General features: G+C 62.6%; 1 protein-coding gene across 1 annotated transcript in view; it reads right to left on the reverse strand.

Annotated features, from left to right (window-relative positions):
• Positions 1-461: 461 nt before the first annotated feature.
• Capn2 (calpain 2) overlaps positions 462-13,448 on the reverse strand; it is a 25,546-nt gene continuing 12,559 nt past the window's right edge. The window contains exons 6-21 of the mRNA XM_033762010.1: positions 13,176-13,259; positions 12,626-12,711; positions 12,094-12,168; positions 11,121-11,281; positions 10,228-10,397; positions 9,346-9,357; positions 8,533-8,744; positions 7,516-7,552; positions 7,144-7,209; positions 6,435-6,492; positions 4,763-4,827; positions 3,980-4,048; positions 3,469-3,547; positions 2,533-2,649; positions 2,311-2,369; positions 462-1,229 (exon numbers count right to left, since the gene is read on the reverse strand). Of these exons, the coding sequence (XP_033617901.1) occupies positions 1,206-1,229; positions 2,311-2,369; positions 2,533-2,649; positions 3,469-3,547; positions 3,980-4,048; positions 4,763-4,827; positions 6,435-6,492; positions 7,144-7,209; positions 7,516-7,552; positions 8,533-8,744; positions 9,346-9,357; positions 10,228-10,397; positions 11,121-11,281; positions 12,094-12,168; positions 12,626-12,711; positions 13,176-13,259 (1,374 nt within the window). The 3' untranslated portion in view covers positions 462-1,205. The remainder of the gene's footprint in view (positions 1,230-2,310; positions 2,370-2,532; positions 2,650-3,468; positions 3,548-3,979; positions 4,049-4,762; positions 4,828-6,434; positions 6,493-7,143; positions 7,210-7,515; positions 7,553-8,532; positions 8,745-9,345; positions 9,358-10,227; positions 10,398-11,120; positions 11,282-12,093; positions 12,169-12,625; positions 12,712-13,175; positions 13,260-13,448) is intronic.

Here is a 13,448-nt window from a genome sequence, read left to right on the forward strand (position 1 = left end):
ACTGCACCCCAGTCTAGCATCTCCAGGGCCCTCTGTCCCTGATCCCAGCCCCAGCCTCATCCTCAGCCACAGTCCCTGTGCCCACCTTCTGGCCCAGGACTATCGGGCTGTGTCCAGCTGCCTGCCGTTGGTTACCCACGCCCAGCCTCCCCTCCTGGGCCTCAGCTCCACATGGCAGCAGAGCAGGAAGCACCCCATAATCTGCAGGAAGAACCGCGTCTCCCTATGCGGCCCCCATGCCTCCTGGGGGTTGGGGAGGCACTCCGCTCCCCTGTGGGTCCCTGCCCAGCTGGGGCCAGGCTGATGGCACTGAGCTCCCGAGTCCTCTCACGGATCGAGAAGCGCGTCTGCACTCACACTGCAGTCTGGTCATGGGTACGATGCTTCCTCTTCCCCATCTGGGAAGCTGCCACTATGACCCAGGTGCCCTCAGGTGCCCGCCGGAAGGAAACAGCGCAGTGTGGCTGGCGGGACTCTTTATTTAACAGGACGTCAGGAGGGTGGTAAGGCAAAGGCAATGTTTCTGTCACCAGCTTTCCCCGAGGTCTGGCCACAAAGGGCTGTGGCATCTCCTGCAGGACGCCCTCCCTCAGCACGGAGAGGCACAGAGGACAAGAGAGTCTGGGGCCGGGGTCATAGCCCTCAGTGTGCAAACTAGCCTGACTTGGCCACGGCCTCACTGGTCGCACGTGGGATCTGGTGGGTGAGTCGCCTGCGGCCAAGTGTGGGAAAGGACCAGAGTTGTGCACGGCCTGCTCTCGTCTAGCCCATGAGGAGGGTGTGTTCCCACCCAGGCTCTCCACTCCTCCTGGAGACAGGCCCTCCCCGGGCTGCCAGCTGGTAGATGGCACCGCCGAGTTTTAGAACTTGATGTCCCGGTTAGGCTCTCGCGGCCTGGAGACTGACTTAAAACAGCTCCCTGTCTTCCGGTTTAGTATTGCTCCGAAAAGGAAAGTGTGTAAAAGTAAAAAGTGGTCCTGTTTATAGACTTAAGCTTCTTTGGGCTTGGGGGTTAAGCAGCTCACTTGCGTTTAGTATAATAGCAAACCTTCTATCCGCTAAGTAACAGTCTGGCTATCTCAGAGTGTTCTTTTCAGCTACAATCCTCAGAGTACGTAATGTTCCCACAGTTCCAGGCCCATGCAGGTGTCCAGACACAGTCCCAGGGTCCTTCTCCGGAGCCTCCAGGTGCGCTGGCCACCCCTTCACAACACCGAGAAACACAGCCACTGCGGAGGAGAGCACGGTCGTGTCAGCACTGCTCCTGACCCTTTTGGCTCCTTCAGATTGCTCTGGGAGACCGAGGGTCAGCCGGGCTGAGCCTTCCTCACCTGTCTACCAAGCAGTGCTTGGCCAGGCGGTCCCTGCAGGGCCCCTAGGACACTTGCAGTCTGGCCTTGCCAGGGCCTGAGACACACCCAGGCAACCAGGGCTTCTGCAGAGCCCCCAAGGTGAAACCCACAGCCCCAGTGGGAAATCACAGCAAACTGGGTGCCCTTGCCATGTCTCGGCTGAAGGGAGGAAGGAGCGGGGTGGGGCAGCGTGGGACAGGGTGCCAAAGCTGCCTCGACTCGCCAACACTAAGACTGCGGGCTTGGGGACAGGTCGCCAGGGCGGTGCCAGTGAGACGGGGTTCCCGCTGGGTAAAGGTTTTCTCCAAGCGCAGCAGCAGGATGAAACCGCTGCGTGTTCCCTGGCTCCTTCCAGAGTGCAGAATGGAAGGAGAGGGTGCCAGACCCTAGCCCTGTGCTCCTTGCTGCCCGGCTACCGTGTCCCATGGGGTCAGGACAGGGACTCTGCCACCCCACCAGCACTAGCCACGTCCTGCCTCCCTCTGTGGCCTGTGCGTGTGGCTGTCCTCCTGCGCCTGGCCTCTCTCTTTCACCGAGGGGCCTTCTGACATCAGATGGCACAGGACTTGTGTGACAGTGCATGCCAGCTAAAGTGGATTAGTGAGACCATAGGGGTGGGCACTACTGGGGCATCACTATGTGGGCAAACCTAGATCTGTTGGGTGTATTTTAAAGGGGGAGGGGAGGTAAGAAAAGCAGTTTTCCTGGAGTGTCTTAAGTGGTCTGTCCTAGGAGCACCAGGCCTTCCCAAGACTTGAATGTTGTGCAGGGCCCCTCGATCCCTCTCCCATGCCTCGTGCTACACTCAGGGAGGAGCCCACACTTTCCTTAGCCTCTAGAGTCAAGCCTGTCCCCAGGAGACCGTGGAGCTTGAGAGCAACGCTGAGGAAAGCGGTCCTTCTGGGCAGCCGAACTGCGTGGCCCGGACCCTTGGCCTCAGGGGACAGCTGTGACTTACAGACATAAGGTCCAGCTGGATCATCCCAGAGTCCTCAGGATCCAGCTGCTTGAATATCTCTGTGGGGAAAAGGGAGTCAGAGCTGAAGAGGGGCAGCGCTTTCACGGTCCTCCCTCCGCCTGCAGGGGTGTGGCTCCTGCCGTGGCCTCTGGTTAGGTGACGGCACCCAGGGAGAGGCAGCTCTGCAGTGCGGACCCAGGACTTTCCCCAGACACCACGTACTGAACATTGTCTCCAGCCGAACCAGGCACCGAACGAAGTTGTCAAAATCAATGATGAGCTCATCGTCTGCAAACCGGGCAACGATGACTTGGTGGAGTTCGCAAGGAAGCTTGAACCCTGCGGGAGGGCGAGTGACCAACACCGCTGGGGACAGGCCTGCCACCTACGGTGCCCACAGCGGCCTGTCCTGCCTGTGCTCCAGTAAGACGCCTGCGGTCTGCCATTTCTAGGAGGCTGGCGTCACCGGCCTGTGTCCCTGTGAGGTGCTCAGCTCCCCTGCCTGTCCCTTCATGGTCTTGAGGCCCCACGTCAGCCATGCGTCCCTTTCTGTTTAGCTTGGAATCACCGTGGAGCCAGTTTCTCCCTGGTGGAGGTGACTAATGCCCACTTCCTCGTTCTGCAGTGAGGGAGAAGCGTGAAGCCTGCCCTGCTTCAGGCAGCCTCCCCAGGTTAGGCCTGAGTGGCTGTGAGCGAGTGTGGTGCGGAGCCTCTGATGGGAAGGAGCCCTCTGCAAGCCTGCACCCCTGAGACAGTGCAGGGCTGTGAGCCTCGTGGCAGGAGGCGCCAACCCTTGGGGTCACTGTCGCAGTGCTGCGTCACCGAGAACAGCACACGACAGTGTCCTGCTGCCCCCAGCACACCAGTCTCCCCTGCTGGACACCACACTGTACCCACAGCCAGGCCTGAGAAGGCTGAGCTGGCTGGGAGGTCGTTCCCGCCGGCCAGCTCTGCAGGGAAGGGGACGCGGGGTGTCTGCTGTGGTGCAGCTCTGCCTGCCCACCCTGCCAGGACAAGACACTGATGCCAGGACACATGGAGGCAGCGCCACCACTGTCTTGTGGGGCCAGCTGGCTGTGCAGGTACAGTGGGCTGGGCTTGTGTGTCTTGGACCAGCATGGACTGAGCAGGCGGGGCACAGGGTAGGGACAGCATTACCTGCTTCCTCCAGCGCCCTCCGCATCTCATAGGAGTTCATGGTGCCAGACCTGTCTATGTCGATCTCCCGGTAAATTTTCTGGAACATGCAAGAAGGTTAGGAAGATCGTGACCTGAGGCAAAATGGGCTGGGTTCCTGGGGATCCCAGGTAGCCTGGCCGAGTCGCCCGGGTCCCTGCTTATGTAGTCAGTGGCACTGACCTTCTCTGTTGGCTGTTTCTAAGTGTGGCTGTCACATGGCTGCCAGCTACACAGGCCGGCTCAGGGCCTTACTCAATGCTGGTACTTGAGCTGTCACAGTCTAAGGTCAAGGCACCCAGGGTCCCTTTTCAGGAAGCCCTTGGAGGTGGCTCTTGGTACGCCCTTCATCAGGTGAGTGTGGGGTGTGGACCACTGCGGGCCTGTCTGTCTGTCTGTCCATCAGTCCGTCCGTCTTTCACATCATTGCTTCCTTGAGCAGGTGAAGTCCTGTCCCCTGGAGATGTCCCTCCGACAGACCCCCGAGTCCCACCTGGTACTTCTGGATCTTCGTCCACAGTATGTAGAACTCCTTCAGCCCCAGCTTGCCGCTCCCATCCGACTGGCTCGGTCAAGGAAAGCTCGCGGGCAGTGCCACCTGCCTGCCGTGTCTTCTGCCTGAGCTTTTCAGAGGATGCCCTACCTCTGCTTCACAGACCTCACCTCTGCCTGTAGGAGGCCTGCAGCAGGGGCAGTGGCCAGCTCTGTGCGAGGTATTGGAGTGGCCCTGGGGGGCAGTTAGTTTCCAGGGGCAGTTACCTTGGGGGCGTGTTCGGGGCGCTCCTCCCCACACGCAGCACGAGGGAACCCGGGCCCTCTGCTCTTAGGAGGTGTGGCTGAGGGAGGGCTGGAGCAGAAGGGAAGGGGATGCTTAGAAGGTAGAAAACAGACTCACACTGGAGACTGGGAGTTGAAGCCCAGGCCTCACACTGAGCGCCCTCCCAGCCCTTCTAATTGTTTTTTTTTTTAAAGATGGGATCTTCATAAGTTGCTAAGTTGCCCTGGCTGAGCTTGACCTTGCAATCCTCCTGCCTCAGCCTCCCAAAGTGCTGGGATTACAAGCATGTGCCCCCACATCAGGGAACTTATGGTTTAGGGAGTATTTTCTACAGTATCACTCGGGAAACAACCCTGAGGTGCTCTAGGCAGGGGACTGTGGGTGTGCTGCATCCATGGGAAAGGATGTCAGGGCTAGGGACAGCCATCCGTGGGGAGCTGGGCCTAGGTACTCCCGGGTGGGGCTTGCACCCAGCCAGCCCCTCAGCATAAAGGATACATCCAGCATGTCCACCATGATCTTGCAGGTCTCGATGCTGAAGCCATCTGACTTGATGTCCTGTCCTGAGAGACAGCAGGACAGGCGTCACCTGGGGAGCACTGCTCAGCAGAACTGGGGGTGCAGTGATCCTGCCCTATGCCATGTAAGCAGCCACAGACATGGGCTGCCACAATGCCCCATGCCGAGAATACGCTGCATTTGCCTGACTTCTCTGTGTCTGCTGTAGCCAGCAGGGCTTTAAAAACTGCTTTTTGTTTTTTATTTTTATTCATTCATTTATTTAGAGATGGAATCTCTCTGTTGCCCAGGTTGGTTTGAACTCCTGAGCTGACGCGATCTTCCTGCCTCTGCCTCCCAAGCAGTGGAGATTACAAGTATGTGTGTCACAGCCCACGGCCCGGTGCTTTTTAAATACGAGAAGGGGACAGGAGTGGACCTCTAGGTGCCCCCAGGGTGGACAGCAGCCTGTGGTCACGTGTCACAGGCTGAGATCCGTGAGGGGCAGGGCGTCAGCCATTGCCTGTGGGTGTGGACTCTTGACTGTGGCCCCGACCCAGGGGCCAGGGGTGGGAAGCTTCCCGGAGCCCCACACTCTCCAGGCAGGAACAGGCTGTGTCACAAGTGCACTGGGTCCCCAGGACAGCAAGGGAGCCTTGGGGTCATGGCCTTGTCCTGCCCTGTCCTGAGCTGCTGCCTGGGCGACGGCAGAGACGGGCTGGGAGGAAAACGACCCTGGGAGCCCGAGCCCAGTGAGGTCTGAGTCTTCCCGCCTCCATCTGTGGCTCGGGGCAGCTGCAGGCCTGAAGTGTCCTGTGTATGACCCTGTGCCTGGTGGCCTCGAGGGTAAACCCTGTCCTCTCATCTACACCAGAAGGGGCCTCTTGGAGGTGCACCAAGGCGTGGGCCTGACCCTGCCTTGCAGAGTGTGCTTAACCTGGGGGTGGGAGCGGCATCTTCAGAGGCTGGGGCTTCCCAAGCCCGCCCCAGGGCGGAGTTCTGAGTGCCACAGGCAGTCCGTGCATTTGCTTCCCACCCAGGTTTTCCTGACTCCGGGGGACAGTGGACCTCTCCCTCCCGCAGTGTGAACCTTGGTGGGGGTACGGCCCTTCACCCTGGGTGCGGCTGCCCCAGTCCCTGTCCAGTTCTGATTGTCCCTTGTCCTGGGCTCATGGCCACTGCACTGAGTCCAGAAGCCATGGGCTGCTTCTGTGGCGCAGGCTCTGTGAGGACAAGGCCCACTGTCAGGCGCACAAACCCGACTGAGGCTGGGCGGCCGCTTCCCTGCCCGTCCTGTGAGATGGACGTTTATTCTCCCTGACACCAGTCAGAGAGACAGACGTCACTACAGATTCCCACTAAAGGCGGCCAGAGAGCTGGGCAGATCCAGTGCTTCCTGGCTCCCTGGGTGCTGTAGCCCCTTGGGTCCCCACGTGTTACCTCCCACAAGATGCTGGGCCATGTTTCAGAAGAGGAAACAGGCGGCTGTGGGTGTGGCTGGGTGCCAGGCCGGCTGGCAGAGGACACCAGCTTTGCCCTCGGGGCCCGGAAACATGTACTCTTGGCCACTATGTCTCTGGGACCCTCCCCAGCCACGGCCTGGAGAAGGCAGTAGAAGCAGCTGTCTGGGGGGTGCGTGTCCTCTGCATCCACGGGGCTGGGGGACACTCACGCTTTGCCAGCACTCTCCTCAGGATGGTCTGCAACTCGAAGGCGGAGATCTCTGCATCCTGTAGAAGGGGACCGGAGTACGGTCACTGCCTGGGACTGGGTCTCATGCCCGAGGACACTGGCAGCTCTGTCCTGGCCCTCACAAGCAGTTCTGTCCAGCCTGCTCCTGCCAGAGCTCGAGTTGCTGTGTCATACACGACCTTCACTGGTCCTCTCTAGCCTTATCACTCGGGCTCTGGCATTGGGCAGCGCTGGCTGCAGGCGCCATCTGGCCCCCACTGGCCTCTGCCTCTCGCCAGGCTCCGTGGGCACTGGCAGCCCACACTGAGGCTGAGGGTAGACTTGTGTGGCAGCCCCAGGGTTGAAGCCGGGTGCCTGCAGCCTTCTGCCTTCCTGCAGCCGGGCCAGGTGTGATGCAGGCAGTGGGAGACAGCCACCTCCAGTGCCTGCCCTGGGACCAGGAGGGAGGAGGGGCTGGGGCTCGGGCTGGGCAACTGGGGCACTTGGGAGGCTTTGCCGGGCAGAGGCCCAGAGGGGCGGGTGGTCACGGAGAGCGAAACCCCACGGGCAGAGGACATTGATGGGAGAGGGCCCTCTGCTGGGTAAGGACAGGAAGCTGGCATCGCTGCTGGAAATACTTTGGACCCCGAGGAAGTAAAACAACCTCCACAGAGACCCAGACCCCAGGAGGGCCCAGAGCAGACACCCACCTCCCCCGCCAGCTGGGCAAACAGCCTGCGGAAGCTGTCGTCAATGTCATCCTCGCCGACGTCGATCTGCAAGGCAAGGGCAGAGGTGGTGTCGCCGGGACCTCAGTGTCCCCAGGCTGCCCTCCCGTCTCTCGCCTCAGCTCCACTCTAAGGGCGTGGGGTGGCCACAAAAGACGGGAGAAGAGGCCCAAGGGCTCTGAGTGCGGGGAGGTTGTACTGTGAGCTGCATTCGGGCTGTGTCCTCAGCGCCTAGCTGAAGTGGCCTTTTGTGCTCTGTGTGCAGGTGATGGGGCGGGGGGGCCGGGGACCCCAGGAATCTCCTCTGCTCCCTGAGCTCTGGGGCCTGCAGAGGAGGCAGAGGCAGGCAGGTACCTCTTCCAGGTTGGCCTCGATTTCATCGTCCACAGCCCTGGAAATGAGAGGAAGCTGTTGGTCCTCAAGGCTAGAGGCCCTGGTGAGGACGGCACACAGGCCACATCCCAGGGTCTCAGAGCTGTCCCGGATGCAGCCCTCCCGTCGTGCTGCTGTGATTCCAGGTGCATCCCTGGCTCTGGCCCTGAGGGACTGCTTATGAGAGCCACTTAGGTGTCACCGCCGCCGCTGGGCCATGGTCCCTCCATGCCGCACACAGCACGTCCTTCCGCCCCTCAGGAAGGCTGGTAGGCTTGGGGGGACCCTGTCCAGCCCAGACCTGGGATCCCACAACCTGACCACAGGAAGGACAGGGCTGGGACAGGGAAGCCAGTGCTCAGGGCCTCACCCTGGAGGGAGCCCAGGGTATAGGGGCTGGTCGGGAGGGGCAGGGCTGTCACTGGTCCCGGTTGTGTCCCTTGTTCTCAGCAGGATGGCACTAGGTGCAGGAGCTGCCCTGCCCTGTACCCCAGCCCCCCTACATCCAGTCCCCAGGCTCCACCAGGGTCAGAGCTTGAGCCAGTCTCCCTCTGCTTGAGTCCCCCGAAGTGGGCTCTGTTCCTGCCCTCAGGCACCTGCTGACGAACAGTTGGAAGGTGCCCAGGGCGGAGGCGCCACTGTGGGCGGAGGCCACATGGACAGAGGCCTGATGCCCACCAAGGAGACCCCCAGACTGTGGTGGGGCAGCTCTGGAGCTGAGGCCACCGAGGACGGCTCTGCCAGCACTGCCAGCCCCTTCCACATGGGGTGACAGGGAGAGTTCAGTGCAGGCTGTGGGTGAGAGACCCACTCGGTCATTCAGACGCAACTGAACCGGATTCTGTGCATCTCCCAGCCACCCTGTCCGGCATGGCCATCGGCGGCCTCCAGGCTCAGTGACAGCCCCGAAACTCCTCCACACCCCTCTCCACCTGCAGAGTGAGGACACCACCTAGAGGCACCGGGCCAGACCACGGGGGACAGCGCCGCACCACCTACTGGTAGTCGGCCTTCTTCTCGGAGAAGACACGGACACAGAAGTCGCCATCCTTGTGAGGCTCGAAGGTGGACGGCACGAGGATGTACTCCCCCGGGGGCAGCCGGAAGCGGTTGAGCACCTCCCGCAGGTTGATGAAGGTGTCTGAGCGCTCGCGGGCACGCGTCGTCAGGAAGAAGTTCTTGCCCAGGTGGATGTTGGTCTGCCCGGCCAGCTGAGGGGCAAGCAGAGCGAACCTGGACGAGCACCGCAGCAACGAGCCAGCCGCTTGGACGGCAGTGCCCTCGCTGTCTGCATCGAACCGCCAAGGGCTGCCTGGGAGGCGGGCCCGGAGCGGTGTCCACAGCTGTCTGCAAGGCCCACCCTCCCGTGGTGGCCCGGCTTCCCTGCAGGTGGGAAACAGAGTCCCGGGGATGCTGGACCATGCACTGGGGAGCAAAGCCGAGACACGGGCAGGAAGGGCCCAGCCGCCCAGCCAGGGAACCAGGGCCCTGCCTTCCTGCATGCCCACTTCCAGAACCAGGCCTTGAAAGCCACAGTTGCCGGCACTCAACAGAGGCTGTTGGCCTAACTGGCGTTCTCCGGCCTGGTGGGGCCTGACTCGTGCCACTGCAGCTGGTGCAGGACAGTGGTCATCTGGCCTGGGAGCCCGAGCGGCCATGTGCCCGGACCCAGGCCTAGCCTGCCCTGTGGTCTGGAGAGGTGACAGCCCCAAGGCCTTCCCCATGCCTCGTGGGGATCCAGAGCCCAGCAACCTCAGCAGCCTTGAGGTGAGGGGAGACTCATCCCTTGGAGGCCGAAGCAGGCAGACGTACCTCCTCTGGAACCTGCGAAACAAAGGGCCTGCGCTTGGGTCTGGGAAGCAGTGCAGTATCCCAAGGAGCATAGGTTTCCACAGGGACCCTCCCTGTGGGTGTGGACGGCCTGCCCATTCCCAGGGGACAGGCTGAAAGGCTGCTGTGGGCGCCAGTGTGGAGACTGCTGTGGGCAGCGGGAGCCCTGTTTGGGGGCACCTGCCATTTCCCAGTGTCACCACCCCATGCCAGCCTCCGGCCAGCCTGAGGGGCAACACGGGGCAGCTTTGGGGGCCTGGAGGAGCTGTCTGCAGCCCCTCAGTGGGGTCCACCTGCCAAAGCAAGACCCACCTCTCAGCTGCCCTGAGGCCTGGCCGCTCCTCTCCCCTCAGTGATACAGCCCAAGGCCACACAGTACACAGGGAGGGGACAGCTGCCTGGCCCTGCCTGGCTGGGCCTTGGCCAGGACAGGCTGTGCAGAGCTCTGGCTGAGATGAAGGGCTGGGCTGGGACAGAGGCAGGCTGATTATAGGAGTGGTGCGGCCAGAAGGCCCTGGGGACGGTGTCCCTCTCCTGTCTTAAGCGCTGCCTGGGCTGGCAGCAGCCCCGCTGGGCTGAGCACTGGGCCCGTGGCTGTCCAGCCCTCACTGTCCTCCACGGGACCAAGGCTTTGCTCAGCTGTCACCTCTGGGTTCTGGAATGGGGGAGCAACCATAATGGGGGATATGGAAGAGGTGGGGTGCCATCCCACTATTCTGGAGAAGACCTCAGGAGCCTGCTGGGGGCTCAGGAAGGGATTGGGGACCTGTGTGACCCACAGGCCCCATGGCTTTGCGTGCCTCAGCTCCCTGCCTGCTGGCTCCTCCCTGAGGAGCGCCCAGGAAGGGGGCAGACAGCACCCACCTCATAGATGCCAAAGCCGATGGTGTGCATGTCCTGGCCCATCTTCCTCTGCCGCCTCCGGTGCTTCTGGATGAGGCCCACCAGGAAGGTGCAGCCACCCTCACCATCCTCCTGGTCCTCATCCTCCTCCTCCAGCTTGATCAGGTACTGGGGGTTCATCCAGAAGGTGTCTACAAGGGGGCAGAGGGCTCCCTGAGTGGCTTGAGGGGCAGGCAACGGGAGAGAGGGGAGCAGAGTGGTGGGCTGGGGTCCAGCTGCAGGACTTCCAGTGGCTGCTCAGCCTGGGGGTCAGGTTCTTGGGGCTGGGGCACCTCCCAGGGAGCCCAGAGGGAAGGCGGGTGGAGCGCAGCCTGGAGAGCCTGCACTTGGTGGCTGCATTCCTGGTCCCCAGGCCCTGCAGTCTTGGGCTGGGTGCACACTGCAACTCCCATCCTCATGGGTGACAGCCAGGACAGGACTGACCAGGCAGGCGCACACTGGCACCCTTAGCCTGCCTGGCTCCAGTCCCAGTGGCTGCATGGCCTTGGGCATCACTGTGGCTCCATGACCTCAACCCTGCGTGGTGAAGGTGCAGGAGATGGTAGTGGGTCTGCTGGGGAGAGGAAGGGGTGCGGTGCGCAAGCGCTCGGGACACACCTGGAGCCTGTGTGCACCCACAATCTGGTGTCTCCAGGAGCCAAGGGACTGACAGGAGCCAGACAGCCCCCCAGCGGGTTTGCCAGCAACCCGGGGTGCACAGAGGCTGTGGGCAGCCTCCCTCATGGGGCCTGGGAAGATCTGGCTGGAGAAGCAGCTCAGCATGAGGCAGGCCAGGCAGGCCCAGGGCTGGGGACCTGGAAGACAGCAGTCTCCAGGGAACACCTGCAGGGAGGGTGCGGAGGGGTGGGGCTCACTCGGGTAGTTCCTGCAGCCGCCCGCAGTGGAGCCCCGCCGCCAGCTCCCGTCCATCTTGGTCAGCTTCCACTTCTTGTAGGTGTCGCTGGTGAGGGTGTCAGGGGTCAGGTTGCAGATCTCCAGGCGGGAATAGTGCCTCAGGAAGTCGCCGAAGGACATCCTGGCAAGGAGGGACCCGCACCCTGGTCACCTGCAGCTCAGGTCCCAGCCCTGATCTCCACCGAGGCCAGGTGAGCGGGTCAAGGCCAGGCTGCGCAGTGCCTGAGGCCCAGTGGTGGACCCGGCCCAGAACCTGCAGCCCAGCTCGAGGCTGAGCTGCCCTGCCAGCTGGGTGGCTTGAGCCAGTCCCGGGGCACTATCTGGAGCAGGGACGACATGGAAGACTGAGCTGAGCTGAGCTGCAGGACATCCCACAGCAGTGCAGACATGCGGTGTGGGGCCCAGTGCAGGGGTGGTCAGGTGTGCAGAGCCCTCGCGAGAACACCCCACCTCCCCTGCACTTCCTGGGAGCCTGAGCAGCACAGGAAGGGGGACTCCCTGTGAGACGACAGGTTCCTGAGGCTGAGGATGGTTTTGTGTGGGGTCTTTAGTGAATTTAAGACATCATGTCCTTGCCATAATGAACTCACTCTCATTACCAACTTTCTGCCACTGGGTGGGCTGGGAATGGTGGCATCTGCCTGTAAATGCAGCACTCTGGGAGGCTGAGAGGGTCCCAAGTTGGCAATTTGTGACTTAGTGAGACCCTGTCTCAAAATAAGGGCTGGGGATGCGGCTTGGTGCAAAGGACCTGGGTTCAGTCCCCAGTTAGCGTGCGCGTGCGTGCACACACACACACACACACACACACACACACACACATACACACAGGGAGAGAGAGAGAGAGAGAGGGAGAGAGGGAGAGAGAGAGGATGAGAGAGGCAGCGAGCTTGTGCTGAGGCCAGCGCGGCTCCCAGCGTCTGCCCGCCTTACCAGAACTCCCCGTCCTCGAGCCGCACGGTCAGCCTTTCCCTCACCTCTGGGTCCACCGTGTTCCAGTTTGGGCAGCTGGGGGAAGAGCAGTGGCACGGGCCTCAGGAACACGTGTGTAACGGCGACTTCGCCCACATCCCCCGGAGCAGGGCCAGGCCCACCATTGACAGGCCCACCATTGACAGACCCAGCTCCCGCCAGGCTGAGCCACAGAGGAGCAAAGCTCTTTACAGAACCTGGACGCTGCCAGGAGAGCGGCTCAGGCGGGCACAGGCCAGGGACCGCAGGAAGCGATGCAGCGGCAGGGGCCTGAGACGGCCTGGAGCTCTGCCAGGGCACTGAAACCCGGGGGCCTCTTCCCCATCATGCAGCACCCCGGAAGGGAGTCTGGCGGGACCGGGGGCTCCCGGCACCAGGCTCAGTGTGGCTGTGACCGAGGCACCATCCCACCCGGCCCACAGCGCCCGTCCGCACCTCAGAGGTCTCCTGGGAGGAAGCCCACCCAGCTCAGCACCCTCAGCACCCTGCTCACCTGTCGTTCCACCTCCCGGTCCACTCCACCTGTCCCCAGGGGTTCCGCACTCGGATCAGTTTCTGCAGGCTTCCTGAGCTTTCTACCTGAGGATAGGGCGAGAGGCAGGGAGAGGCTGAGCCTGCGCCCCGGGCACCAGGATGGTGGGGAGGGTGGACGTGCAAGTGGGGCCTGTGGTGTGGCCCACTGTGGGGTGGGCTTCGCAGGGACGGAGCTCAGTAAGGAGCGCAGCCGGAGTGGGCTGGGCCGGGCTGCCCGCCACACTGCCCGGAGAAGTGGCCTGGCCCCGCACTCTACACGGAGCATCTCGTGCAGGTGCGGTCGCCCACTTTTGGGCGCGAACTGAGTAGTGCCCAGGCCACGCCATGGCAGGAGGCCACGGGCACACGAGCACTGAGGATGCCCTTGAGTCTGGTGGGGCATCTTCAAGGGCACAGCTGTCAGGCAGGGGCAGAGCTGCACGTGGCTGGTTCAGCGCAAGGCTGTGGTGAACGCTGTGGGCAGCGTGGGGCCTGCTGGGCGGCCACAGCCGCGCGCCCCAGCACCGTACCTCCTCTGCCCCGGTGACGGAGTACGCGTGCCCCTTCACCAGCTTCTGGTATGTGACGGCCTCCGAGTCTGCGGCGCTGGTGATCTGCGGAGGTGGCCACAGTTAGCGCCCCTGGCGGCCCTCCCAGCCGCCCTCCTCCCACACAGCACCGCGTGCCTTCTCGGACCGGCGGGATGCAGAGGGGCACCCCGGGGAGGCCTCGCCCAGCACAGCGGCCACAGCACAGGGCCGCAGCACCGCCTGCTCTCGGAGTGAGCGGGAGAGGCAGGGAGG

The sequence above is a fragment of the Fukomys damarensis genome, unplaced genomic scaffold, assembly GCF_012274545.1.
Source record: "Fukomys damarensis isolate Sample0158 unplaced genomic scaffold, DMR_v1.0_HiC HiC_scaffold_11, whole genome shotgun sequence".
NCBI lineage: Eukaryota > Metazoa > Chordata > Mammalia > Rodentia > Bathyergidae > Fukomys > Fukomys damarensis.